Source organism: Electrophorus electricus, chromosome 1, assembly GCF_013358815.1.
Source record: "Electrophorus electricus isolate fEleEle1 chromosome 1, fEleEle1.pri, whole genome shotgun sequence".
Lineage (NCBI taxonomy): Eukaryota > Metazoa > Chordata > Actinopteri > Gymnotiformes > Gymnotidae > Electrophorus > Electrophorus electricus.
The window spans coordinates 12,464,768-12,492,267 of record NC_049535.1 but is presented as its reverse complement, the minus strand read 5'-3'; the positions used below and the strand labels follow the sequence as shown (position 1 = coordinate 12,492,267).

The following is a 27,500-nucleotide window of genomic DNA, read 5'->3' as shown; positions in this document are numbered from 1 at the left end:
AACTGCTGGAGCACCAGAGGACCATGGAGAAGCAGCGGGTGGAGCAGGAGCTGGAGAAACAGCAGCGGGACCAGAAGCTCCAGCTCCTGAAGAACAAGGAGCGGGGCCAGGAGAGTGAGTGTCACACGACTCGCCCGATGGGTGCGAGGGTAGGGACAATACAGGCAGAAACAGCCTATTGTAATTATATTGGTGATATATTATTATTACACTGATGATATATTATCATACAACGGTAAACCTTTGATGGAGCAAAGTTATCTATTATCCTCATTATTTTGAACAAAGTTATTGACATTCGTTGGCTCATGTAACTCGGGTGTTTGTTGGATCACGTAACTGGTGTGGTCATGCGTTGGATCATGTGACTGTCATGGAAACACCTCTATGGAGCCTTAGACAGGTTTTGATGCTCACTGTGTGTGTGTGAACAGAATGAGGTGTCTGTTGTTGCTGTGTGTGATATCACCAGTACTGCAATTAGAAATTCATGAACAGACCATATAAATCTCAGTCCTAGTGGGTGCTGTGTTGTCTGTAGATGCTGTTGTCACTGCTAATCGTAGTAGTAGCTGTCATAGTGATGCTGCCCTCAGCAACAATGTGGTCTAAGTTACAACAGTGTGGTGTAAGTTACACACACACACACACACACACACACACACACACACACACACACACACACACACACACACACACACACACAGTAAGAAAATAAAAAATAAAGCCTCCCATTAACAGCAGCAATATTGCCAAAAGTCTTGGCCCCTGTAAACTGACATCTTCTCTGTAGTCAAAAACAGGGTGTTAGACTGATGAGAAATGCTGTAGTGTGCTGTAGTGTGACGTGGTGTGTGTCCGTGCACCCTGCAAGCTTTAGCACTCTAGTTGGACAGGTCAGTCTGGATAAGATTAATCAGCGAAATTAACAAGGCCATTAGCAGCAGAAGCAGGCCAGCGCAGCTCCTGGTGACCGTGATGGCCAGCGTCCTAAAGGACTGTGTGTGTTTGTGTGTGCTGCTGTGCACAGGTGCGGTCGCCAGCACAGAGGTGAAAATGAGACTGCAGGAGTTTGTACTGAATAAGAAGAAAGCGCTCGCCCAGCGCAGCCTGAACCACTGCATGAGCAACAACCCACGCTACTGGTACAGGTAAGAGAACCCACACACACCTGTGCTACTGGTACAGGTTGGAGAGCCCACACACACCTGTGCTACTGGTACAGGTAAGAGAACCCATATACACCTGTGCTACTGGTACAGGTAAGAGAACCCATATACACCTGTGCTACTGGTACAGGTAAGAGAACCCACACACACCTCTGCTACTGAACGAACTGCCTAGTGCCAGTGACAATATGGGATATTTTCCTTCTGTAAAAAATATATACATATATAGAATGATATCTTTTTAAGATAATATCATCCAGTTACACCCCACACAAACATGTTAGTATAACAGGCAGTGACATGTTTGTCTTGCCATTAAAAGAGTAACAGCCTTCTAGCTCCGCCTCCCTTCTTTGCGCTCTACCTGTATGGGTTCTGAGATAGCCTTCTAGCCCCGCCTCCCTTCTCTGCGCTCTACCTGTATGGGTTCTGAGATAGCCTTCTAGCCCCGCCTCCCTTCTCTGTGCTTTTTTTGGGTTCTGAATTAGCTGCCATTAGTCACCATGATGCAATCATGGGCGGGCCAGCTATGGAAAGAGGCTACATTAGTGCTACGGCTAGCAGCTAAGTAACGATCAGGTTTCAGGTTGCAGCTCAATGGAAGAACCGTGACATCAGGGCTGTATCAGAGCCAGACTCACCCTTTAATAATGCTACTCATCCATGTACATATGAACCAGCATGCAGGAGTTTTTAGTTCCTGTGAACCGTTTTACAAATATGGCTCATAAATGTCATAATATATCCTCAGATTTTTATCCACAAAATTAACTTTTGGCTTAGAGAAAACAGCCTCCATGGACAACATGGCCGATGTAAACTAGCTAGCCACAAAAACTAGCTATAGTAACTTAAACCAGCAAGTCACAACTTAACACAAGCATATGCAAAGCTCGGGTCCCTCAATCCAAGTGTCTGCAGCTAGACAGCTACACTGACCCTAGACAGCTACACTGACCCTAGACAGCTACACTAACCCTAGACAGCTACTCTGACCCTAGACAGCTACACTGACCCTAGACAGCTACACTAACCCTAGATAGTTACCCTCACCCTAGACAGCTACACTAACCCTAGACAGCTAAACTAACCTTAGACAGCTACACTAACCCTAGACAGCTACACTGACCCTAGACAGCTACACTAACCCTAGATAGTTACCCTCACCCTAGACAGCTACACTGACCCTAGACAGCTACACTGACCCTAGACAGCTACACTAACCCTAGATAATTACCCTCACCCTAGACAGCTACACTGACCCTAGACAGCTACACTAACCCTAGATAGTTACCCTCACCCTAGACAGCTACCCTGACCCTAGACAGCTAAACTAACCTTAGACAGCTACTCTGACCCTAGACAGCTACCCCTTACATAGATATTTCCATTTCTGTCAACACTCTGGTCTCTCTGTCTATACTTTGAAAACAGTGGTTCCACAGAAATGTTTCTCAAAGCAGAGTTGATCCTCACTGGACTGGCCCAGAGATTCCCACTTAAAAGGAAAAGTGAAAGTATGGCAATTCAAACACATACTTTTATTAACGACAATGTTTCCTGTCCAAGAGCGCAAACAGTGGTTTTCATAAAATCTGACACCTTGTTCCAAAACACATTCGTCAGTTTGGCAGGTTACCAGAGTTCTGGGTCTGACACAAACCAGAGCCAGGTAGCTTCCCAGCACTTTCCTGAAGCAGTTCAGAACTGCAGTTTTTCTCACACCTCTTCACCATGCTGTGTGTGCACAGCTGAACGGCGAAAGAACATTTGGGTCAAGGAGTTCTTTGAAGTGGAGAAAATCCCCTTTGCCGTTCTGAAAGCTGGTCTACATGGTACTCTGACACACAAGTGCAGCGAGAACACACCCGAGCATACAGTGTGTGTATCGAAAGCGCGGAAGAGGTTGCCAGACACACGTGTCGCTTCCTGCCACCTGCCTTTTGAGGCGAGCGTGGTTTTCAACGACTGAGCCGTACCAAGCCCCTGTACCCAGCAGAACGCTGTAATGCAAACATTCAATAACAGCTTATTACATGCTGTTGAGAGACTCTTATTTTTCTATAACTCAACCTTCAGTGCCTTTTTGGGCAATTGCAGCCATCAGTGATCACTACGGTTGCCAGATTGTGGACACCTGGGCTTGTGCTGCTTGCCAGTGTGAACTTAAACGCAGCGTACGGACCCCGCACGCTGTCCACCGCAGGCTGTGTTGCCAAGGAGTTTGGAAACCCGAGGCAGCAGAGTGTGCAGGCACTCCTGTGAGCGCGTGGCTTGTGGCGTCTGAGGCGAGCCTCCGTGACAAGGCTCCCTGTGATCACAAGAAGCCTCCGGTCAAGCCGGGAAGACGGACGGAAATGTGGCGCGACGGAAGATCGGCAGAGCAGAACACGGGTTTGGCCCCGTTCCACTGCAGGCAAGCTGTCGGCATGGGAACCTGGAGCCATGTGGATCTCGCACCTTCACAGAAGTGTGGACCTTGTGTCTTCACAGAAGAGTTGATGAAAACACTTCATCTGTGTTTGATTATGACTCAGAAAGTGTCCAAAAATGGAAGTCATTCTACTGAAAAGTTGAAACGAACAGAATATGTATTATGCCCTCTTTCAGTAAGGAGATGAATACAGTATTTCCATCCTGCCTTCCTCTTCCTCCCTAACTCTCTATGGTTGATTATAGGAAAACCCAGCACAGCTCCCTGGACCAGAGCTCTCCTCCTCAGACTGGAGCGTCTGCGTATAACCACCCTGCCGTCGGCATCTATGACCCGAAGGACAACTTCCCTCTCCGCAAAACAGGTGCGCTCCGGCTACACACACACTCCTTCTGCCACGAAGCCACACCCTCCACAAAGGTGCCTACAGTCAGGAGACTTGACACAGCATGGTCTTCTCCAGATCAGGGTGTTCAGGGGCTTTGCGGTGATGGTCTCCAGCTCTCCACCAAGACAAAAACGTTGATTTTGAAAAAAAAAACCTTCACCTCAAATATCCCTGACCATGAACCAATCCCCACCCTATCCATAAAGGCCATGTAGTATTTTCATGGAGCGAATGCCTGGGCTTTGGTGACTCGCCAGTGTAACGGTGCAGGCACAGCATAATTATTCACTTAGTGGAGAGGCTCGTGCGATTCTGTTGACTCTAGCCTTGATGCTGGATATATGCCAGTTTACACTGGCTGTCAGAGCCGCATTCCACCCTGCTAGGATGTACTGGGGACTAGGCTACTGCAAGTGTGTGGGTGTGAGTGTGTGTGCGTTTTGGATCCTGTCTCTCAGTTCTCTTACACTAGTGCGTAGGACAGGAGCAAGCTGTGTGATCCAGGTTGCATCTCACACGCTCACGCCGCAGTCTGACGTCATTCCCTTGCAGAACGAAACGTTCCCGACAAATCCGTACAGCTCTCGCACGGTTTACAGCTGGGCCGGGCCATATTCACCACCCTGACCGATTTCTCCTCGCGACCCCAGATAAGGCGAGGCTGCACCGTGCTCCGTGTGCATGCAAACAGTCAGCTGTCCCCACCTGGAGCAGTGGCTCCCCTCAATACCCTAATTCATTTCCCCCAACATGGTTTTTCCACTCTCTCCTTAGCGGTGACGAGGTTGTGGGATTTGCTTATGTTAATGACGAGCCGTTAGTTAGAAGCTCGTTTACTTCGTGGCTGGTCCTCGCCATAGCAGCGATGCTTCCCGGAACGGCCTAGCGAATCAACGACGCCTTCTTTTCCCTGGCAGAGGGACAAGCCAGGTGGTGCCGTGCGCCCCGGGTGAAGCACTCATTCCGCCACCCTGCCAGACTGTCCCGGGCTAAAGACCAGGGCTCCGGCATGACACCTCATTCCTGACATGACTGCTCATAGGTGACACGTACTGTCCAACATCTGGATCCGTGTGCTGAAATACTTCCGTGAGACGGAATCATAGCAAATAGAACACCTGGAACTAGACTTTACGGTTTTAGAAAGAAAAAAAATTTCTCACCAGACCTGTTCAGACATCCCTCTGGCTTTGTCTGGGATTGCCTTTTTTTCCTCGTGTACCGTAATTACTTCACTCTGTCCCTCCCGCTTCCATAGGACACAGGCGGCTGTGATGCAGTGTGGTTGTGTGTGTGTGTGAGTGTGTGGGCCCTGTGTGTGCCGCTCGCTGTCTCACTTCAGAAGAAGAATGGTGGAGTAATTCTGAACTGTTCTGCTCGCTAAGACAAAGGGCCGACCTTTGGAACCCAGCCGCAGAGACAACAAGCCCTGCAGAGAAAAGAATGCCCTCCACCCACAGCTCCCTCCACCCCAGCAACCCCACCCACAGCAACCCCCCCCAACACCCTCCACCCCGAAAAACCCCTCCAACATGTGAGCACAGACCTCAGGCAGAAGAACAGCAGCTGAACCATACCAGAACTGAGGCTCTTCAGATGTAGTAGAAATGAGGTTTTCGTGAGGAGCTTTTGTTCCTGGTCGTGAACACTCTCCTCAGGAATATCCCCACTCCCACCCCCTTTCCCGGTTAGCTTGCCTGCCAATTTATCTTCAGCGGTGTTCAGTAATTCAAGGATCGGTTTCATAGAGACTGTTGATGTGAATTTTGAAGGGAGAAGTCCCAAAGGTAATTTTCCAGTCGCTCTTGAACGTCAGGTGGCCGAACTTACTTGCCCTCGGACTTCTCTGGAAGAGAGGTCGGTCGGTTCACAGCTAGACCTTACAAACAACATGGAACACAGAATAACTGAACCAATTTTTTGAAAGAAGCACATGAAGACGTTTCAGTTATTGTACTGGCTAGCAGGGTCATTTTCCAGTCTTTTAATAGCAACGTTGTTTTTCACTGTGCTACTTAAGACCTCCGAGAGGGTTATTAAAGAAACAAGTCAACAACTACAGTAATGAAAAGGATGTTGTGTTTTCTCATCCATCATCCAGTATCTAATGCACATTGATCTGGACGTTTAGCTGGCCTTTGAACTGGACATTTAGCTGGACTTTGATCTCAATTTTGAGCCATTGCTTGGATGTAAATGAGTTGAACAGAAGTGAGAGAGCCCTGGTTATGCAACCTTTCAAGACTGCTAATAGAGTGGTGTGATTAGCCCTCCGTTCTGATTGGCTCATCGGAAGACATTCAGAAGCAGGACATTAGGGCTATTTTAAGGTTTGCGTCCCAGATTATTTCATACAGAGCAAACATGCCCTGCCCCCTCCTCATGCTCGGATGGTTTATAATTACCCAGGATCCATGGCCAGTTCTGTTGGTTCACTCTCAGCAAATTACAGAGATGTGAAAGTTGCCTCTGTCAACACTGTGAGAACGATGTTGACACGCCGTGATAATGACTGTGATTTCATCTTCACCTGTTGTAAGTGCTCTCTTCCCTGGCTGGGATTGAAACGGGTGAGGAAAGCACCACCTTGCGATGCATGCTGGGAGCGTTGTGTCATGAAGCGTGGGGCCAAAACACGGCGCCCCATCTGTGTAAACAGTCCTCCCTGCCAGGCACACGAGAATGTTGCGAGACACAAGAACGGGGCCATTCCCTGGCTGTGCTAACCGCGCACTGCTCTGGTCTCTGCAGCATCAGAGCCTAACCTGAAGGTGCGCTCGCGTCTGAAGCAGAAGGTGGTGGAGCAGCGAAGCAGTCCACTGCTACGACGGAGGGACAACCCCATCAGTTCAGCCAAGAAGCGCTCCCTAGACATGGCAGGTACTGAGGGAACACACACCTTTCTGTGTGGTGTGTTTGTGAGACACTTTGCGGGATGTGTTTGTGTGTCATGTTGGTGTTAGGCTGTCTCGAACATGTGTTTGTAACACCTTTCAGTGTCATATTTGTGTAATGCCTGTGTGTCATGTTTGTGTAACACCTTTTTGTGTGTTGTGTTTGTGTAACGCCTTGACGTGCGTTGGGTTTGTGTAACGCCTTGACATGCGTTGGGTGTGTGTAACGCCTTGACATGCGTTGTGTTTGTGTAATGCCTTGACATGCGTTGGGTGTGTGTAACGCCTTGACATGCGTTGTGTTTGTGTAACGGCTTGACATGCGTTGGGTGTGTGTAACGCCTTGACATGCGTTGGGTGTGTGTAATGCCTTGACATGCCTTGTGTTTGTGTAACGCCTTGACATGCGTTGGGTGTGTGTAACGCCTTGACATGCGTTGGGTGTGTGTAACGCCTTGACATGCGTTGTGTTTGTGTAACGCCTTGACGTGTTGTGTTTGTGTAACGCCTTGACATGCGATGTGTTTGTGAAACTCCTTGACCTGCACTGTGTTTGGGTAACGCCTTGACATGTTCCCGCTGGCCAGACTCTGCCTGCAGCAGTGCGCCAGGATCTGGCCCCAGTTCCCCCAACAACAGCTCCCAAGGGAACCTGTGTGAGAACGGCATCCACACAGCCATGTCCAGCAGCTCACCAGAGGTAAGCGCACTGCACATCTCTGTAGGTCAGATCAAAGGACGGGTCAGAGCCTGGACACACCAGTGCAGAAAACAGTTCATTTGTTATTTTTTTGGAATTTTTCTGATGTGACGTCTACCCTTTTGATGGCTCTACTCGTTGGGTATGTTTGTGTGTGTGTGTGTTGCATTTGTCCTAGGCATCCCTAGGGAACAGGCTCGCTGGACGTGAAGGCTCAGTGACGCAGCTGTCCCTGTACACGTCTCCGTCGCTCCCCAACATCACCCTGGGTCTGCCAGCCCCCACCACCAGCGGCGTGAGCCTCCTCAGCATGCCCCCTCTTCCTCATCCTCTTCCTCTCTCTTGGACTCTCTCAGTCATCTTTTCGGTTTTCTTTTGTTTACGTGACCTGTCTCTTCAGCAAAACAGATATTAACACACACGCCTCCCTGCTAAATAACTCTGTTATGTGTCCCGGCCTCTCTAGGCTCTGACACTCACTCTCTGTTGTTATAACCCTCCGTGTATCGGACTCAGCTGGGTTCCATCTTCCATGTCTAGGCGACATCTGGCCAGCAGGAGGCGGAGCGCCTCGCCATTCCCAGTTTACCCATAACCACCGGGTTCCTGGCCGCCTCCCACCTGCCCGCCTACCTGGGCACCTCTGATTCAGCTAGTTCCCACAATGCCTTGCTGCAGCACATGGTTCTCCTGGAGCAATCAGCCACGCCGAGTCCTTTAGCCACAGGTAGGTGTAGCAGGGAGTTCATTAATTTTAATAGCGCTGAAAGAACTTGGCATGCTGCCAGAGTTGTCCTGCAGTCCTGGGTGAAGAGCCAGACTTTGTAGTTTCTGTGGGGTGATCAGCGCAGAGCATTGAAAACGTCTCTGCACAAAAAGCTGCTGAGATAAACATGACAATCATACAAGAACAAATGTGCATAGGCACTACGATGTTTGTCTGAGGAATAAACTAACCCTGCTATTGGGTTGCGTGTGGGTGGGGTTGGGGTGGAGTGGCTGTGGGGTGGATGCGAGGTGGGTGTGTATGTATAGGCATATATGTTTATGCATATAGGTCTATGACATGTGTATATATGCGTGTGACATGCATATGACAGGCCATGGTCTTACGTTATGTCCGTTCCGCTGTGCCCAGGCATTGGTGCTCTCCCCCTGCAGGTTTCCTCTCTGCACAAGCTGCGCGAGCACCGTCCGCTGGGCCGCACGCAGTCTGCACCGCTGCCCCAGAGCAACCAGGGCCTGCAGCAGCTGGTGCTCCAGCAGCAACACCAGCACTTCCTGGAGAAGCACAAGCTGCACTTCCAGCAGCTTCACATCAGCAAGGTAACCGCACGTGCCCGGAGGCCCGCTGGAGGAGCTAGACGCCGACGCCATGGTAACGCGCGTACCGCCATACTGAATAGCTGCCACATGCTGTGATGTAGTGGATTTTAAAAAAAAAAGATTAAACATTTTTAAAAAACATTCCTATAGCAACTATATAGATATGTAGCTTGTACAGTGTCAAGCACTGTGTAAAATATTAATCGAGGCCTTGTAATCTGTTGTTGAATCGGGCAAATTCATCAAGATCCATCAAATACTTTGCTTTACGCTGTAACTGTGGGGAATCTCCAGGTTCTTTGATGGCAACAGTATAGGAGTGTCATGGCAACCTAGAGGAAATGTGAATGTTGTTTTGGTTGTGAGGGATGTATCCTCCACTGTTATTTCACAGTGAGTCAGCACTAGAGAATGTCACACGTAGACTGGGCAGAATTTCTCTCTCCTAGTTCAGTTTGCCTTGCTGACGGTCTGTTAAATGTGGTGAGCAGTGCCGGATGCCCCTCACACGGGAAGACCTGCATACTGACGCACAAAAACTACCTTTTCAGAAGTGTGACACTGATATTAAACTGGCTAAATGCAGGGCAATATCATTTAGAAATAGAACTTACTCGATTCAATTACTCAAGCTCAATTACTCTAATCAGCAGATGACCACAGTAGACTGTCCCGGTAGCCCTCTGATTGGCCGATCACTCACTGCTGATAATCCAGTGTTGATATGGTTAATGGAAGCACACAAAAAGGAGGGGCACATTTGTGACAAATCTGATTGTTAATGTGAAATTGATCACTGTGGCTACGGCTGAGTGAGTGTGCAGGGCAATCACGGGAACCGCTCAGACGATGAATCTGTCCCCCAGGGCACGTGCATAAAACGTCAGTTGGAGTGCTGTGTGCCCGAAAGTTTCTCCTCTGTGGCGTTGTGTCAGAGGGGCATTGCAGGAGTGATTGACAGCTCCTTGTGCCTATTTATGAGCATGCTTAATAGGGGGTGGCTTCCTCTCTGTCTCTCATATTCTCTCTCTCCTATTCTGTCTCTCATGTTCTCTCTCTCTCTCTCTCTCTCTCTCTCTCTCACTCTGAGCATAAGAGATGGAGTGAAAAAGGGGATAAATGGAAGGGAAATAGAAGAGAAGTCAGAACGAAGGATGGGGCAAGACTTAATATACTGGGGGGGGGGGTCTTAAGTCACTAATGCATCTCTGGCATGGTGCCAGGGTTGGCCTCCGTTCAATTGGCATCTGAGGTGGGATACAGAACCTGTAGCCACGACGACAGGACTGTAAGGGACTGTCCGCCCTCGTTAGGACGTGGGGTTCTTCCAACACTCCGTGTCCTGTTGTCGTCTCGGAGGTCCTTAGCTTGGTTTGATTGAGAACAGTTTGATTTGTGTCATAGCTTGACAGAAACAGGGTGGTATTGTGAATGTGGTGGTTTCCAGTGCAGAGAGATCTTGGGAAAGCACACAGTGATGGACTAGCTGGCGTTCCCTGGCCGCTGGAGAATAGCTGACATCCTGAAGAAAGTCATTAGTGTTTGGTTTTCGGGGTTATCATTTTTTCCGAACAGATACCAAGAAAAAGGCTTTATTTGAAAGTTCCTTGAACTGTAAGCTTAGCACCAGCTAACAACCCATCTTTAAGATTTAAACTGTTGGTGTTTACTACGAATAAAACACTAGGAGTGGAATTCTGGAGAAACAGTTAAAATGTGTTGGACCAACAAACGTGGTAAATAATGATGACGTGGTAAAAATAATAAAAATAAAAATTGCACTTTATTGCTAATTATCCTTTTGGCCCCTTAAAACTGCCTGAAAAACACTGCTGGGGGAACTGCTTAAGTGCTGACTCGCGTCACTAACCCACCCAGGCTAATGAAAATAGAGACGTGTGTATGGCACCCACTGACAGGAAAGTGCAAAACACTAGCCAGTTATCTTTCGTACTCCGTCAGGACAAACGTGATCTCTCTCGTTTTGTTTTTTAACTTTTATCTGTTGTTTAGCATTTAAAGTGAGACGACAAAGTTGAAAAAGAGTTGCACACGTAAGTTGCAATATTCCTCACTGCAAATAGCGATTAACACAGCGTCTCCTGTGAAGATTGATAATTATTTTCTTATTCACATAGATAGGTCATTATGTATAGGCCAAGTGTAGATTCAAAAAGGATTCATAAGTTCTGTGTGGACATTTTACTGAATAGGGCAGTGGTAGCTCAGTGGTGAAGGTAATTGACTTGTAATTGGAAGATGGTGGGTTCAAGTTGCCACTGTTGCGCACCTAAGCAAGACCCTTAACCAATTGCTCAAGTTATGCTCAGTCATAAATGTAAGTTGCTTTGTATAAAAAGCGTCGGCTAAATGCCATAAATATATGGGGCGATGAAATATGTTATCCTTTAGACAAGTCGTGGCAGAGGCGAGAATACGATAAGATCGTCCTTTTTTTTTGCCGTATGCTCTCGCCATGTCAGATACTGACGAATCCTGGCGAGGTAGGCCGCCAGCACCAGAGCCATCCTGAGGAGACAGAGGAGGAGCTTAGGGAGCAACAGGACTCCGCCCAGGAGGCGGGCCTGCCGCTGAGCGTCATCGTCAAGCAAGAGCCCCTTGACCCCCAGGAGGAGGACAGGCCAGAGGAGCAGGAGGTGCTCTTTAGACAGGTTAGACAGTCGGGCCGCGTCTACGTCCATGTCTGTGACCATAATCCTTCATTCATCGATAATCCTGGATTATCTGGTTCTTATGATCCCTCTGTATTCGTCAAGATAACTGTTTTGCGCATGCTGTTCTGAAAGTGCAAGAAGGGATGTTACCGGGGTAACTGCATGGTCCTCCAGCATGCGCGGTGCATGTTGGCATCTCTGAGTTCTGGTTCTGTGGACCACGTGTCGCTGGCTGCGAAGCAGGACTCATGTGTTGGTTATGCCTGCCACCTGGTGGATGTTTTCAATAATGTTCAACCAAGCACGCTGCGACCTGCAGTTTGCGCCAAATAATAATAATAAAAGAAAATAATAATAATAATTATTATTATTATTATAATAATGTTGTTATTAATAGTAGTAGTAGTTATATAAAATTATAATAATACACTTTATTTGAATGCCCTTTTTTTATTTCAAGACCCCAAGGGCACAGTACAGAGTGCAGACAATTTAATAAAGCAAAATATACACAGTCCACAAAAATACCAATATTTTTGAATCCAAATCTGGTCCTTGGTTTCATAGTTGATTAAACGTGTAACTGTTATGTAACTGACTGTCCACTGTCATCACACCTGAGTCCTGGATAAAAGGAAGGTGGAAAACCCTGATGACTGGGATTTGATCACCTCTGGTCTAGAGAACAGTTCCATAGTCCTGATGCATAGTTACTAAAAGCTCGAGCTCTTTCCAACGAGACGGAAGTGAGGAGCGTAGAGGGGCTCAGAGGAGTGTACAGGAGTGCAGAGGAGTGTGGAAGAGTGCAGAGGAGTGTAGAGGAGTGAAGAAGAGTGTAGAGGAGTTCAGAGCAGTGTAGAGGAGTGTGGAGGAGTTCAGAGGAGTGTAGGGGAGTGCAGAGGAGTGTGGAGGAGTTCAGAGCAGTGTAGGGGAGTGTGGAGGAGTTCAGAGGAGTGTAGAGGAGTGCAGAGGAGTTCAGAGGAGTGTAGGGGAGTGTGGAGGAGTTCAGAGGAGTGTAGGGGAGTGTGGAGGTGTAGCTGTGGAGGAGTGTAGAGGATTTCAGAAGAGGGTAGAGGAATGTAGAGGAGTGAAGAAGAGTGTAGAGGAGTTCAGAGGAGTGTAGGGGAGTGTGGAGGAGTTCAGAGGAGTGTAGGGGAGTGTGGAGGAGTTCAGAGGAGTGTAGGGGAGTGTGGAGGTGTAGCTGTGGAGGAGTGTAGAGTTCCCTGTAGAGAGTAAGCTTGAAGATGACCAGTGAGGTATAAAAGAGTTCATTCTAGGACCAGTAACCTGAAATCTGTATATTGTTTTATAGGAAGCGGTGAAGATTGTGCAAACCAGCGGTAATGTGGTCATGGAGATGAGGGCATTAATACGAGCAATAATACGACCTGCAGTATTCTGAGCAGGCTGAAGTTTATAGGTACTTCAGCAGTAGACAATTACAGTAATCAAGTGGTCAAGCCTTCTTGGGCTTTAACTGAGCAGCAACCGCAGATACTAAGACTTTAGACAGAAAGGGAAGATTTGAATGGGCCAATAATCATTGAAGTCATTATTGTTTTTTATGTATATTATTTATTTCTGTTTGAAGTGGGGTCAAAAGTTCTGATGGCGTAGTTATATGTTCATTATAATGTGAGTTTAGTTGACGTTTGTCTGCAGCTTTATTGCTTCTGTGAGGTGTCATTATGTTATTAGGCGTCTGAGGCGTGTGTGTGTGTGTCTGTCTGTGTGTGTGTGTGTGTTGGTGTGTGCCTGTGTGCATGCGTGTTTGTGTGTGTCTGTGTGTGTGTGTTTGTGTGTGTGTGTGTGTGTGTGCGCACGTGTGTGTGTCTGTGTGTGTGTCTGTGTGTGTGTGTGTGTGTGTGTCTGTGTGTGGGGGGTGGGGGGGGGAGAAGCAGGCCCTCCTTTTGGAGCAGCAGAGGATCCATCAGTTGAGGAACTACCAGGCCTCCATGGAGGCTGCCGGCCTGCCCTCCAGCTTCACTGGGCACCGCCCCCTCTCCAGGGCCCAATCATCTCCTGCATCTTCTTCCTTCGCTGGCATGCAGGAGGTGCCTTCTAAACCTCGCTTTACTACAGGTCAGGAGAGGCTTGATCACACTGTCTCAGTCTGTCCCACCAGACACCTCCCCTGTTCCCTCCCCTGTTCTCACTACCTGATGATTAGGTGACCTTTCATTATACATAACACATACAGTATCTTTCCGCACAAAGTGTGTTTGTGTGTATTTGAACTCTGCAGGCCTTGTCTATGACTCCCTGATGCAGAAACATCAGTGCATGTGTGGGAATACCAACACACATCCTGAGCATGCAGGCCGCATCCAGAGCATCTGGTCACGGCTGCAGGAGACGGGCCTGCGGGGACAGTGTGAGGTACCCAACACCCAACACAGCACTCTACACCAACCTAACATCTATCATACAAGCCTGCGGGGACAGTGTGAGGTACCCAACACACAACACCCAGCACAGCACTCCACGCCGACCTAAAACCTATCAGTGGAAATAATTTAAACATACTTACTAAATGTGAACAGACTGGAAATGTAACACCACCAGGGGGTACTGTGCCCCAAAGAAATGTTCAATGCCTTCTCACCCATTTTATTAGAAACATTTATAGAAATGCACTCTTAACAATTGGCTAAAGACTAATAGCCATCTGTTGTCAATCATCTCAAAGCAATGCTGCTGTGCATGATACAGTCAGCAGCCAGGCCACTACAGTGTAACACTGTTGAGAGAGATCCCATATGATCGTTTGGTGAACGGGACAAAGAATGACTGGTTAATGGGACAGAGGGTGGCCTGTTAATGGGCCAGAGATTGATTGGTGAATGCAACAGGTTGACTGGTTAACGGGACAGAGAGTGACTGGTTAATGGGACAGAGGGTGGCCTGTTAATGGGCCAGAGATTGATTGGTGAATGCGACAGGTTGACTGGTTAACGGGACAGAGAGTGACTGGTTAATGGGACAGAGGGTGGCCTGTTAATGGGCCAGAGATTGATTGGTGAATGCGACAGGTTGACTGGTTAACGGGACAGAGAGTGACTGGTTAATGGGACAGAGGGTGGCCTGTTAATGGGCCAGAGATTGATTGGTGAATGGGACAGGGTGACTGGTTAACGGGACAGAGAGTGACTGGTTAACGGGACAGAGAGTGACTGGTTAATGGGACAGAGGGTGACTGGTTAACGAGACAGAGGGTGACTGGTTAACGGGACAGAGGGTGACTGGTTAACGGGACAGAGGGTGACTGGTTAATGGGCCAGAGAGTGACTGGTTAATGGGCCAGAGATTGACTGGTTAACGGGACAGAGGGTGACTGGTTAACGGGACAGAGAGTGACTGGTTAACGGGACAGAGAGTGACTGGTTAATGGGACAGAGGGTGACTGGTTAACGAGACAGAGGGTGACTGGTTAACGGGACAGAGGGTGACTGGTTAACGGGACAGAGGGTGACTGGTTAATGGGCCAGAGAGTGACTGGTTAATGGGCCAGAGATTGACTGGTTAACGGGACAGAGGGTGACTGGTTAACGGGACAGAGGGTGACTGGTTAACGGGACAGAGAGTGACTGGTTAACGGGACAGAGGGTGACTGGTTAACGGGACAGAGGGTGACTGGTTAACGGGACAGAGAGTGGTTCTTCTGTCTGCAGATATATGTAGGTCCTAAATCCATATCTACTGACAGTAGAAGGTGTTTCTAATAAAGTGGCTGGACTGGTGAGTGTTAATAAAACAAAAGCACATGCAATCACATGATACATTAGAGTAATATCTGTCTCTCTCTCTTTCTCGTTTTTCTCTCTTTCTTTCTCTTTCTCTCATTCTCACCCTCTCTGTCATTGTTTCATTTGTTCTTCCTCTCTCTCTCAGTGTATTCGGGGTAGGAAGGCTTCTCTGGAGGAGCTACAGACAGTCCACTCAGAGCCCCATGTCCTGCTATACGGAGCCAATCCCCTGCGGCAGAAACTGGATAGTACGTTCTCAAACACACAGCATATAAATAAATAAACACAAAACATAAATAACAATATAACACAAATAAACACAACATAACACTACAGCACAAATACACACACAACATAAATAACACTACAGAACAAATAAATACAATATAAATAACAATATAACACAAATAAACACACAACATAAATAACAATATAAAACAAATAAACACAACATAAATAACACAAATAAATAAACGCATGAATAAAACTATAGCACAAATAAACACAACATCAATAACAATTTAACACAAAAAACACCTGAATAACAGTACAATATCACTTTTATATTGTCATTGTGATCAGTGGTAATGGACCGCTGACATTTTCCCTCTGTCTCTTAAAGACTCTGTGATATCGATGTTTGTCAGACTGCCCTGTGGTGGGATTGGGGTAAGTGCAACACATGTAAGTGTGTGTGTGTGTGTGTGTATGTGTATGTGTGTGTGTGTGGGGGGGGGGGATTAGAAGGTTCTCTGGATTTCCATTTATTGTGTGGGCTCGTGTGTGTTTGTATGTTTGTGCGTATGCGGATGTGTTCGTGTTTGTGTATGTGTGTGTGTCAGGTGGACAGCGACACTATCTGGAATGAAGTGCACTCTCCCAGTGCTGCTCGTCTTGCCGTTGGCTCTGTTGTTGAGCTTGTCTTCAAAGTGGCATCAGGAGAACTGAAGGTAGTCCTTCCTCTCAACCAGAACAGCTCTGCTGTGGTGTGTACGTGTCAGCCTGTGTAAAGAGGTGCCTTCTTCCACACGCCATCTGACCGTTTCTCTCTCCTCCTTCAGAACGGCTTCGCAGTTGTGCGTCCTCCTGGACACCACGCTGAGGAGAGCACCCCCATGTGAGTCTCACCTCTCTCTCTCTCTCTCTCTGTCTGTCTATCTGTCGTTCGTTCTCTTTTTGAAGCAGTAAACTTTGACCCTGACTTCTTTTGTGCCTCTCGCAGGGGTTTCTGTTACTTTAACTCAGTTGCCATAGCAGCTAAACTCTTACAACAAAGGCTCAATGTCAGCAGAATACTGATTGTTGACTGGGTGAGTTAGTTTTTTCACATCTTTTTTAGAACTCTTCATGCAGAGTTTTGACATTCATTAATTCCTGTTTTTCCCCCTTAATTGCTGTCAGTTTTTGTTTGCCGTGTTTTTTGACATAAACGTGCTCGCAGGATGTTCACCATGGAAACGGCACACAGCAAGCTTTCTACGACGATCCCAGTGTACTTTACATCTCTCTCCATCGCTACGATGACGGCAACTTCTTCCCAGGCAGCGGAGCTCCTGATGAGGTAGCCGCTGAGCGACAAGCCGTCACGTGCGTGTATGTCCGATGCTTTCCCACTCACTCCGTGGCAATTACCTCTCCGTAGGTAGGGAGCGGGCCAGGCGTGGGCTTCAACGTCAACATAGCCTTCACCGGGGGCCTGGACCCACCCATGGGTGATGCTGAATACCTCTCTGCTTTCAGGTGGGGCCCGTTTCCCTCCTGTCCTGCACATGACACGGTTATCCTCCACCTCCCATCATGACGCTGTTATCCTCCACCTCTCATCATAACACTGTTATCCTCCACCTCTCATCATAACACTGTTATCCTCCACCTCTCATCATAACACTGTTATCCTCCACCTCTCATCATAACACTGTTATCCTCCACCTCTCATCATGACGCTGTTATCCTCCACCTCTCATCATAACACTGTTATCCTCCACCTCCCATCATGACGCTGTTATCCTCCACCTCCCATCATGACGCTGTTATCCTCCACCTCTCATCATAACACTGTTATCCTCCACCTCCCATCATGACGCTGTTATCCTCCGCCTCTCATCATCACACTGCTATCCTCCACCTCTCATCATAACACTGTTATCCTCCACCTCTCATCATGACGCTGTTATCCTCCACCTCTCATCATAACACTGTTATCCTCCACCTCTCATCATGACGCTGTTATCCTCCACCTCTCATCATAACACTGTTATCCTCCACCTCCCATCATGACGCTGTTATCCTCCACCTCCAATCATGACGCTGTTATCCTCCACCTCCAATCATGACGCTGTTATCCTCCACCTCCAATCATGACGCTGTTATCCTCCACCTCCCATCATGACGCTGTTATCCTCCACCTCTCATCATAACACTGTTATCCTCCACCTCCCATCATGACGCTGTTATCCTCCACCTCTCATCATGACGCTGTTATCCTCCACCTCTCATCATAACACTGTTATCCTCCGCCTCTCATCAGGCTTACTGACTCCACTGCCCTGCTTAGATTGTTTGGTTTTGTAGCTTTGTGTTGCCGATGCACCAGGCTGCCCATGAGCCAACGCCGGCAGACTCCGGCTGCCTCTGTTGCTGCGTGTTAGGACAGCGTGTGTGGGCAGATGTGTACGTTTGGAGCAACACTAAAAGGAAACACTGAATTAAGCCAAAGTTATCCGCTCCATCCCTGCGTGAGATCGGCGCAGCCTGCGGCAGGATCTGCTCTGTCATTCCCATGTCCCATTCCCATGTGCCATTCTGCGTGGAGCCGGTCGGATTCCCACCGGACTGCAGGCCTTACTCCTGGGGCACTGGTATCGGCAATCTGATTCAAATCAGAATTAAATCAGACTCTGGCAGCAGGAGTGAGTGTGAATCATTCACATCGACCACACGTAGTCTCACTGTATGTATGCTACCAACTTATACACTAGCGTGTAATCGAGAAGGACTGTGTGCACCATTGATTTGCCAGTATGCCCATGTAAAGATTAGAGAAAATGTATGTTTATTTTGGTGTAACAATTGAAAGGGAGCGTTTATTTGCTCAGTTTTAAATGGGTAACCCCAAACGCAGCTACCATTTGACTGTAAACAGCAAACTCTAAAGTTCATTTCAGTCTCTTGGTGCCGTAATCTACAACACTTTGTCGTGATATGAGGCACGGCGGACAGCCCAGTGTACAGGGGAGCCATACCAGATTAAAATGGGCCTTAAATCAAAAGCAGCTTCTGACCAGGCCAACGTTCTGCCAAAGCCAGACAACAGGGCTTTGAAGTCTCCTCCCCCAGGCCCTGGAGAGTTTTCTCTCCATTTTGTCAGGGCATCCATCTGAACTTGTCGTCCATGTGAACTTGGATGGAAGGGGTCTAGTTTTAACCTGTTCTTGGAGTGTAAGAGACGTGAGATATTCACCCACTCAGACCCCAAAACCATGTTACAAGTAAATACATTCACCTTTGACAGTACAGCTTGACATTTTGTTATTGTGCTCTGAAATGGTTTGCTGCCAGGCAGATTCCATTCACACTCAGTTCTGTGAATCTGAATCTGAATCCTCTATTGTGTCATGTGTGTAAGATGAATGCTCATATGATGGTGTTCTGTTCTGCTGCCCCTTGTTCTACTGCCCCTGTTCTCTCCAGACGAGCCCCAGTGTTTCACTCAGCTGTCATGTCAATGTCAATGTGGGTTTCATTGAAAAATCCACAAACATTTGACATGCAGTTGGGTTTGTTGGGGCCAGCCTGTTTTCACTCTTGGAGACGTGCTCCATCTGGACTGAGCTGTGATTGTGTCTGAGCTGTGATTGTGTCTAAACTGTGATTGTGTCTGAGCTGTGATTGTGGCTGCTGTATCTTTAGTTGTTTAATCATGCTGTACACTAGGCTCTAACTGTACCTGTAGCCCGAAGCCTGGTTTCCCAGAAGCATCGGGTCACTTATACCAATACAAAATTGGTTCCTCTTCCACAAATATCTTCGGTCAGTCTCAGTCTTACAGAGCTTGCGTAAAACCAGACCCTGAGGCCAGTGTGTGGTTGCTTCTTGCTCCCTGTGCTCCTTGATTGTGCCTTTAACAAGGCTTTACCTGGCTGTGGTTGGGTTGTCTGTCTCTGTAGGATGCTGGTGATGCCCATTGCGAATGAGTTCAACCCGGACGTGGTGCTGGTGTCTGCAGGGTTTGATGCTGTGGATGGACATCTGCCTCCCCTCGGGGGTTATAAAGTCACACCCAAATGTAAGAGTACAGCAGCTGAATACCAACAGCACATAGTAACACGAATAGTACTAGTTAAAGTCACAGTAATACAAGTACTAGTCATAATAATAGTACTAGTAATAGCAATAGCCATAGCAATAGTACTAGTAATAATAATAATTGTCAGTGTCTGTCTAACTCCTCCCTCCTATGCCATTACAAACAGTGGCAATCTATTGTAACAGGTGAGTGTGTAGTGTATGTGTAATACTACTTATTTCAATTAATGTGCAGAAAGCATTCTTCATGTGTCTAATTGCAGTCTTGTACGAGTCCCTGTAACAAACAGCACTGTGTCTCAACAAAAGTCTCTCTATACACTCTATAATTAACATTACAGCTGTCTAACCGTATATAATAACATGACAGGAGTCAAACATAATAACGCAACAGTGTATAATAAAGAATTTACTCTCGATAAGATAAGACCTGCCTTAACTGGACCAGGCTAGAAGCTATCGGGCTGACAGGCTAGAAGCTAACGGGCTGATAGGCTAGATGCTAACGGGCTGACAGGCTAGAAGCTATCGGGCTAACAGGCTAGAAGCTATCGGGCTGACAGGCTAGATGCTAACCGGCTGACAGGCTAGAAGCTAACGGGCTGACAGGCTAGAAGCTATCGGGCTGACAGGCTAGATGCTAACGGGCTGACAGGCTAGAAGCTATCGGGCTGACAGGCTAGAAGATAACGGGCTAACAGGCTAGAAGCTATCGGGCTGACAGGCTAGAAGCTAACGTGCTGACAGGCTAGAAGCTAACGGGCTGACAGGCTAGAAGCTAACGGGTTGTTTCTTTATGACATACTGTGCCGCTGTTTCTAAACAGTCATTGTCTTGGACCGTCCTGCAGGTTTTGGTTATCTCACCAAACAGCTCATGGGTTTGGCTGATGGCCGAGTGGTCCTAGCACTGGAGGGAGGTCATGACCTCAGAGCCATATGTGATGCCTCAGAAGCCTGTGTTTCTGCCCTTCTGGGAAAGGAGGTGAGACAAGCAGAGTGGAGGCGAGACATGGACAGTGCAGGTGAGACAAAAGACAGAGAGACAAAGACAGTGCAGGACAAAGGACAGAGAGTCAAGGACAGTGTAGTTGAGACAAAGAGAGTGGAGAAGAGGAGTGGAGAGACAAGGAGAGTGGAGGAGAGACCAGGACAGTGGAGGTGAGGAGAGGTGAGTGGAGGGGAGGAGAGGTGAGTGGAGGTGAGGAGAGGAGAGTGGATGGGAGGGGAGGAGAGTGGAGGGGAGGAGAGGTGAGTGGAGGGGAGGAGAGTGGAGGGGAGGAGAGGAGAGTAGATGGGAGGGGAGGAGAGTGGAGGGGTGGAGAGGTGAGTGGAGGTGAGGAGAGGTGAGTGGAGGTGAGGAGAGGAGAGTGGAGGGGAGGAGAGGAGTAGTGAGTGGAGGTGAGGAGAGGAGAGTGGAGGGGAGGAGAGGAGTGGTGAGTGGAGGTGAGGAGAGAGTCCACAGTTTTATTCACTGCTGTACCACAGCCTCCCAGTGGGTTATGATAATGTAGTTTACTCCCAGCCAACAGCATTTGAGTGGGAACTGAAGCAATGATGTGTTGTTTAATTGTGTGTGTGTGTGCGTGTGTGCGTGTGCGCGTGTGCGTGTGCGTGTGTGTGTGTGTGTGTGTGTGTGTGTGTTGAAGCTGGACCCACTCTCACCAGAGCTCCTAAAGCAGACCCCTAACATAAATGCTGTGAGCTCCATGGAGAAAGTTCTGGAAACCCAGAGTAAGTGCTTTATAAATTCCCTCACTAGCAATTACACCAAAGTGCAATGGCAGTTGCTTAAATGATATTAATATGGTACTAATATATGTATAATAGCCAACAAAACTGAGGACATTCATGCATGTGTTTTTGTGCATGTATGTATATGTGCGTGCATGTGTTTTTGTGTGTGTGTGTGTGCGTATGGATGTGTATATGAATGTGTGTGTGTGTGTGTGTGTGCATGTGCATGCATGCGTGTGTGTTTGTGTGGGTGGGTGTGTATGTGTGTATATGTGCGTGTGTGTGTCTGTGTAGGTAAGTACTGGACGTCAGTTCAGCAGTGCATGTCCACGGTGCGCCTCTCCCTGCTGGAGGCCCAGCACTGTGACTCCGAGGAGAGTGAAGTCCAGCACTGTGACTCCGAGGAGAGTGAGACCGTCAGTGCCATGGCATCTCTTTCTGTGGCGGTGCTGGAGAGAAGGTGCGTGTGGAACGTCTGAAACATGAAACACGCTAAACGCGTACGAGTGTGTCGTGCACGAGCTCAGAACCAGTTTCTCTTCCAGGAATGAAGATGAGCCTATGGAAGAAGAGCCTCCACTGTAAGAGCCCCGACAGACTGGATCCAGGTCCAACTGCTACGCTGGCGAGGTCCTCGGGATCTCTGTGTGTTTCTTTTTGTCTCCCCTGGCTGAGGGTGGCGTTAGGCCCCCTGACGGGTAGAGAGAGGGGGCATCAGGGCACAAAGCCTGACCAGAAACGTTAGGCGCAGACAGCCCCCTCGTGCTGAGGCCCTGCGCAGCACGTACCAGTTGCAGAGACTCGAGATGTTTATTGGCGACACCTCTGGTGGTGGCAATAACTGACCAACAGTCTGTAGAGCACACACTCTGTGTGTGCTTAATTACAGCCAGTAGTGTACCCATTCAGAGAAGGGGAGAGCTAAAACTATAGGGCGAGAGAGAGTCGGAGGAGTTATGGACAGAGAAGAGCAGAGGTGTAAGAAAAAAGACAGAAACCTTGGATTCTTTTTTTTTTTGTGCAGACCTTGCTCATCAACCTTTGCAGTGAAGCACAGGGACTGCAGACAAGCGACATAATTTTCACCACAAGATGGCACACTGTCTCATTACTATATCTAGAGTTGTGACGTGGTTTTGACCACGAGTGCGTGCCTTTTTCACAAGCTTGTGGATTTTAGGAATACATGTGAAGGACTCCGCCTTAAGCCTGAGGAATTCCGCCTATAGCCAGTTTTGTCAAAGAAGGAGGGACAGACCCCATCGTCCCCATGGAGGGAGGCACTGGCTGGAAGGCAGAGCGATTACAAAAACATTTTTCAGCATGTCTGCTTGGACTGGGACGTAGGCTGCTCAGTGAAACCTTACAATGTCTGAAAATGACTTTCCTTCTCCTAATGTGCTACAAATGCTTCTGACAGTACTTGCCAGTAAAACAGAAGAACTCACCATCACGAAGAGAAGTTTAAAAACCAGCCCAGCAATGGCGCAGTCACTACATGTAGCTTCGCCAGACACCCGCGAGCCGTCATTCCCCAGTAACGGTTTAAAACTGACACGTGCATCGCCTCCGAAGTGTCGGCTGCAAAGTTAGAATGCCGTCTAGAGTCAATGGAGATGAAAAAGAAGGAAACAAATGGATTTGGGTTTGCGTCATTGTTGGGGCGCCGCTGTTTTCAAACACAATCTTGTGAAGTTTTTCTTGTGCTGTCAGAAAATTGTAGAGAGAGGAAGACTGAAAGAGACCGAAAGACTTATGAGGCGATTGGAGGAAAACCCCACGGCTGATGTCACGCTCGAAACAACATCGCTAAAGAAACGGGGCCGTGGGACGTTTCAGATGCAGCTCCTTGTCCTCAGCTGCGAAGACATTCAATCAGAGCAGAACAAAGGGACAATCAAAGACAGAACAGCCACTTGTTTATTGCTAAGACCCCTAAGCATGAAAATGGTAATAACAGGTGTATTACAGCATGCATAATTAATTAGGTATGTTTAGTTTCAAGTCCAGAGTTGCGCTCAAGCTTGATTTATTTTGACCCATCTCCCTGTCCCGCGTCCCCCCAGGTGTTTGTCCTGAAAGACTCGAGAGGATTTGGTCATTGCCATAAACATGAACTCATCAAACCTTCTCCATTGGAGCTTCTAGGTTTCTTCATTCATGCTGACATTGTAGTCATTCTTCCCTGAATATGCATCATACCATAATTTGAACTCATTACTATTTGTATTATTAGATCTCTACATCTCTCCATTTGTACTTTTTATTGCTTTTTAATATATATATTTTTAATTATTGTTTGGTTCGATGGATTCTATTTTATTTTGCTGTTACTTGTACAGTATACATTTGGTACCATGTACTTTAACCTCATGTAAGGAAACCCAGGCCTGGAGACACTTGGGAACGTTTCTCACATCAAACAGCTGTACGTACCTTACATTCTGTTCATAGCAGATTTGTACATGGAAGAAAATATATCATGAATATAAAGCAAACCAACATTTTAATGGTGAATGTTCATGTAAATCTTTACATAGAGAGAACACTGAGTATAATTTATATTGAATGATTTCTAGTTTAATTGCACTCAAGTATATTCACCTATTTAAATGCAGTGAAACTGTCAACATTGCAGACAATTTCCACTATTGTCGCTTAATGCTAAGCAGGAAAGTTGGCACACAAACAGTAAAACATTCCCTCTGAAACATTCTCCCTTTCACCTTTGCTCCCTTAGTCTTGTATGATTTCCATGTTAGTCTCCACCAAAGAGACCAGTTCCTGAATCTCCATGTAGTCAGATAAACCACAGTGGAAAAATGTTGATTATGATCTGTGACCCAGGGTGTTAGCGTGGACATTGTAACAGGCATTCTGAGTGGAGCAAAATGCACAGATGGTTAAACAATCAGATCACTATTTTGATATTGGTTTCACAGTAAAGCATGAGTTTTCAATTATAAAGATTATTGCATAAAAGGACAGAAAACGTGATCAGAAATGCATGTTATTCACTTAAACATTACTGCAAATAAAAATGCACTAATAGTCCCTTTTGAATCACAATTTTATCATAAACCACGCTATTCTATAAATATACACAAGTCCAAATAATTTTACTGGAAATGTAAAGTTATTGCCGAAAAAAGTACGTACACACACACACACACACACACACACACACACACACACACACACACACATATATATATATATATATATATATATATATATATATATATATATATATATATACACACATATGAGAAGTAATGAGATTTAAAGAAAGAAAAATGGGATCTATGCGAAATAATCTGGTCTGCAAAATAACAGGGACAACATACATGATTGACATGAGTTAATCGGCTAACTTTGTCCAACCCTTAAAAAAACACAACACAAAAAACGGTCTACAGCGTTTCCTTGTTTAGGCTGTCCGTATTCCCATGACCAATAAAAGAAACAGTAGCAGGCATCAGTTGCCTTGTTGTGAAGTAAGTCCAAATATTTGTGTTACTTGTCAGCAGAACTTGGTTCCTTTGGTGCCCAATTTAAGGAAACGCAGCTGTGCTTAAGTTTCTCTTGACATCTTTCCGTAATGGGGAGGCTTTTACGAATTATTATACTTCGTTAATGCTACAACTTTTTCCCTTTCAAGTCACAATCAGAAGCTTTTAAAATCAAGTGAATACATCTTCCATGAATCGATCTTAATTCAAATCCTTTACACCAAGCTGTGCTCGCACCGTGACGTGCGTAATTACGCATCTGCGCCTTCATCGTCTCCATTCACGAGACACTTCTCACCTAACATACGTTTGCACTCCCCGAATACGCCAAGGAGGAGATGTCGTCTTCTGTGACGGTCGTGTCATTCATGCCCATCTGCCACTGTTCGACGTTAGTTAGACGAGGCCATAGAGCACGCGCCCTCCAATCTCCACACGGAAAATGCGTAGCTCAGTCGCTCGTGCGCAACGTAGCTGCAACTCGTCATCTTGCTGTCCATGTCGTCGCTCTGAAGTACTTGGTAGAGAAAATCGATGTACCTGGAGGCGAGCTTTAGAGTTTGGATCTTACTCAGCTTGTCAGAGGGCAAAGTTGGGATAATTTTTCGCAAAGACGCAAAGGCTTCGTTGAGTGACTGAGTTCTTTGTCTTTCCCGTACGTTTGCTATCACTCTCTGGTTTTGCAGTTCTTCGTAGGACTGGCTGCTAACAGGACTGGACTTTCTGCTCCGTTTAACCGACAATGGACTGCGATCACTAGTCACTATTCTTTTCTTCCTCTCCAAGTTTCTGTTCAGACGTTCGGAGTCTTCCTCGCTGGTCACTGCACTATCCACTGGTGACAGAGGGTAGTGCATGGATTCCTCCATTTCGGTTGTGTAAGATTTCACAGACATGCAGCATGTACCATTTATGTGGAAGCCCTAGTTTCGTGGCTTAATGAAAAAACAAGAAAGAGGGGCTGGATCATAACAAAATGTAGTCTCCGTGGTGTTGTGCATAGTCCGACTCTCCGACTTTTTATCCGTATGCGAGCGCTGAAACTTGCATAGGCTCTCTGATTGGTCGACTCTCACTTTGTCTCAGGTTACACTACCTCTCACACCATGCCGTGAGGAATAGGCTTGATAAGATCTGTAGAGAATTAGTATCGCAATGATTTATTTAAATCATCATGATTTGTATAATTACCAAAACAAACCAAACAAACATATATTTCCATGGCCCTTAAAATTATTATACAAGCGTTTATGTATTATTTAGTTGTTTATTTATTTATAAGTAGTTATTTAAAATGTGCCGTAATGTTATTTTTGTATTATAGCTTTACATTTATTCAAGACGAATCACATTTAACCATGATAAACTTACACGTGTAAGTTCACTGAAAATGAAATGGATTTTCATTCATGCTGACTCGGGGCTGTTTAAAAACATGTAGAAACTTGGAACTGGTATCCCGTCCGCCAAAAGTTCGCCGCCGTCAGCACACGGGCTCAGTCGAGTTCTGCACCTTTCAGGGAAATGGAGTGTAGTCCTGACTAAGCCGTTAGGTCCAGCTCTGACTCGTGTGAGATCAAAGGTGAGCTGCGCCGTATTTTAGTGCTCGCGATGACACTTTTATAACGCCCTAACACCTTTAAACTGGGACCACGTGCGGCGCGGGGCCAAACCATCGCTGACGAAGCAGGATGTTTTAAGCAGAACTTCGTGTTCCTTATAGATTCCCTTCAGCCTTGAGAAACGATAACAGAGTTTACTCTCTTTAGTGTAAGAATCAAAACCGGATGAAATCTGACTAAATTAGAGAAATTATTAAAAGTATTCTAATCACCATCGAGGTTTTTTTTTTTATTTATTGATTTAATATTTCCAGTTTATTTCAGGTTGTTTTCAGTTTCGTAACAGTCCAGGTTCATTTAGACAAGTGAAGCACGTAGCCTACTATTTGACAAAAATGACTACCCGGTGTTTTAACAGTGCTGTGACACGTGCAAGTTCAAATGTTTGTCTTCCTCGCGAAGGCTCCCGAGGCACCGTGAGCAAATATGACCGGTTTGCTCCGACTGTTACAGCGCGCTGCTCTGCACTAGCTGACAGAGATGTAAACACGGATTTGTGACTCACAGCAAACTGGCAAAGTCGAGCCGCACCTGCGCACGCGACAGCACTCGCGCCGTAAGCAGACCCGTCCTATCGTCACGCTGCAAGCGCGAGGCCCCAGCCATTACTTATGTAACGTGGCAACGAGGTGAATGGAACCCCGCGTGAACTTATTTGTAAATCCCACGGCTGGATGTGTGTAGTTGCTCTGCCGTGAGGGCAGCGATGCGCTACGGTCGCTGTTAGGAGCTGTCCACTTCAGCACTAGCCTCCAAGGGCCAGCTTTGATTAGCTTTTCATCGAACGGGCTGAACAGATCTGAACGACTTCTGAAAGCATCGTAACATCAACTTAATCGTGTAACTTAATCGGGTCAAAATAAACTATGTAAAAACGAAAATGAATGAAAGAGGGGAAAAAGTTTATAGAATCTGTCCAGCTACTTTGATTGCATGGTCGGCCTGTATTTTAACTTGGTTCCATGGCTTTGAATTATGCCTATGAATGCAACA

General features: G+C 46.9%; 2 protein-coding genes across 7 annotated transcripts in view; one reads left to right on the top strand and one right to left on the bottom strand.

The window, feature by feature from the left end:
• Positions 1-24,427, top strand: part of LOC113583690 (histone deacetylase 4-like) — a 57,351-nt gene extending 32,924 nt beyond the window's left edge. For 4 of the 6 annotated variants that reach the window (XM_035531900.1, XM_035531903.1, XM_035531905.1 and 1 more), the window contains 23 exons: positions 1-114; positions 1,031-1,151; positions 3,849-3,967; positions 6,743-6,871; positions 7,473-7,585; positions 7,764-7,880; positions 8,126-8,312; positions 8,724-8,911; positions 11,395-11,583; positions 13,485-13,668; positions 13,832-13,965; positions 15,478-15,580; positions 15,955-16,001; positions 16,175-16,282; positions 16,394-16,449; positions 16,555-16,642; positions 16,774-16,893; positions 16,975-17,072; positions 19,499-19,617; positions 20,488-20,621; positions 21,286-21,370; positions 21,668-21,833; positions 21,919-24,427. The exon at positions 1-114 is cut by the window's left edge and continues 10 nt beyond it. In XM_035531900.1, the coding sequence (XP_035387793.1) occupies positions 1-114; positions 1,031-1,151; positions 3,849-3,967; positions 6,743-6,871; positions 7,473-7,585; positions 7,764-7,880; positions 8,126-8,312; positions 8,724-8,911; positions 11,395-11,583; positions 13,485-13,668; positions 13,832-13,965; positions 15,478-15,580; positions 15,955-16,001; positions 16,175-16,282; positions 16,394-16,449; positions 16,555-16,642; positions 16,774-16,893; positions 16,975-17,072; positions 19,499-19,617; positions 20,488-20,621; positions 21,286-21,370; positions 21,668-21,833; positions 21,919-21,958 (2,759 nt within the window). In that variant the 3' untranslated portion in view covers positions 21,959-24,427. Of the gene's footprint in view, positions 115-1,030; positions 1,152-3,848; positions 3,968-6,742; positions 6,872-7,472; positions 7,586-7,763; positions 7,881-8,125; positions 8,313-8,723; positions 8,912-11,394; positions 11,584-13,484; positions 13,669-13,831; positions 13,966-15,477; positions 15,581-15,954; positions 16,002-16,174; positions 16,283-16,393; positions 16,450-16,554; positions 16,643-16,773; positions 16,894-16,974; positions 17,073-19,498; positions 19,618-20,487; positions 20,662-21,285; positions 21,371-21,667; positions 21,834-21,918 lie in introns of those variants that run through there. The other 2 variants (XR_004776702.1, XM_035531908.1) reach the window with 2 other exon arrangements.
• Positions 24,428-24,660: 233 nt separating this feature from the next.
• Positions 24,661-25,754, bottom strand: LOC113583693 (twist-related protein 2-like). The gene has a single exon (XM_027020153.2). The coding sequence runs from the start codon at positions 25,752-25,754 to the stop codon at positions 25,278-25,280; it is 477 nt and encodes a 158-aa protein (XP_026875954.2). The 3' UTR covers positions 24,661-25,277.
• Between the last annotated feature and the right edge of the window lie 1,746 nt (positions 25,755-27,500).

Coding starts and splice junctions, on each gene's coding strand:
- LOC113583693 (XM_027020153.2), bottom strand. CDS start 25,754: ATGGAGGAATCCATGCACTACCCTCTGTCACCAGTGGATAGTGCAGTG.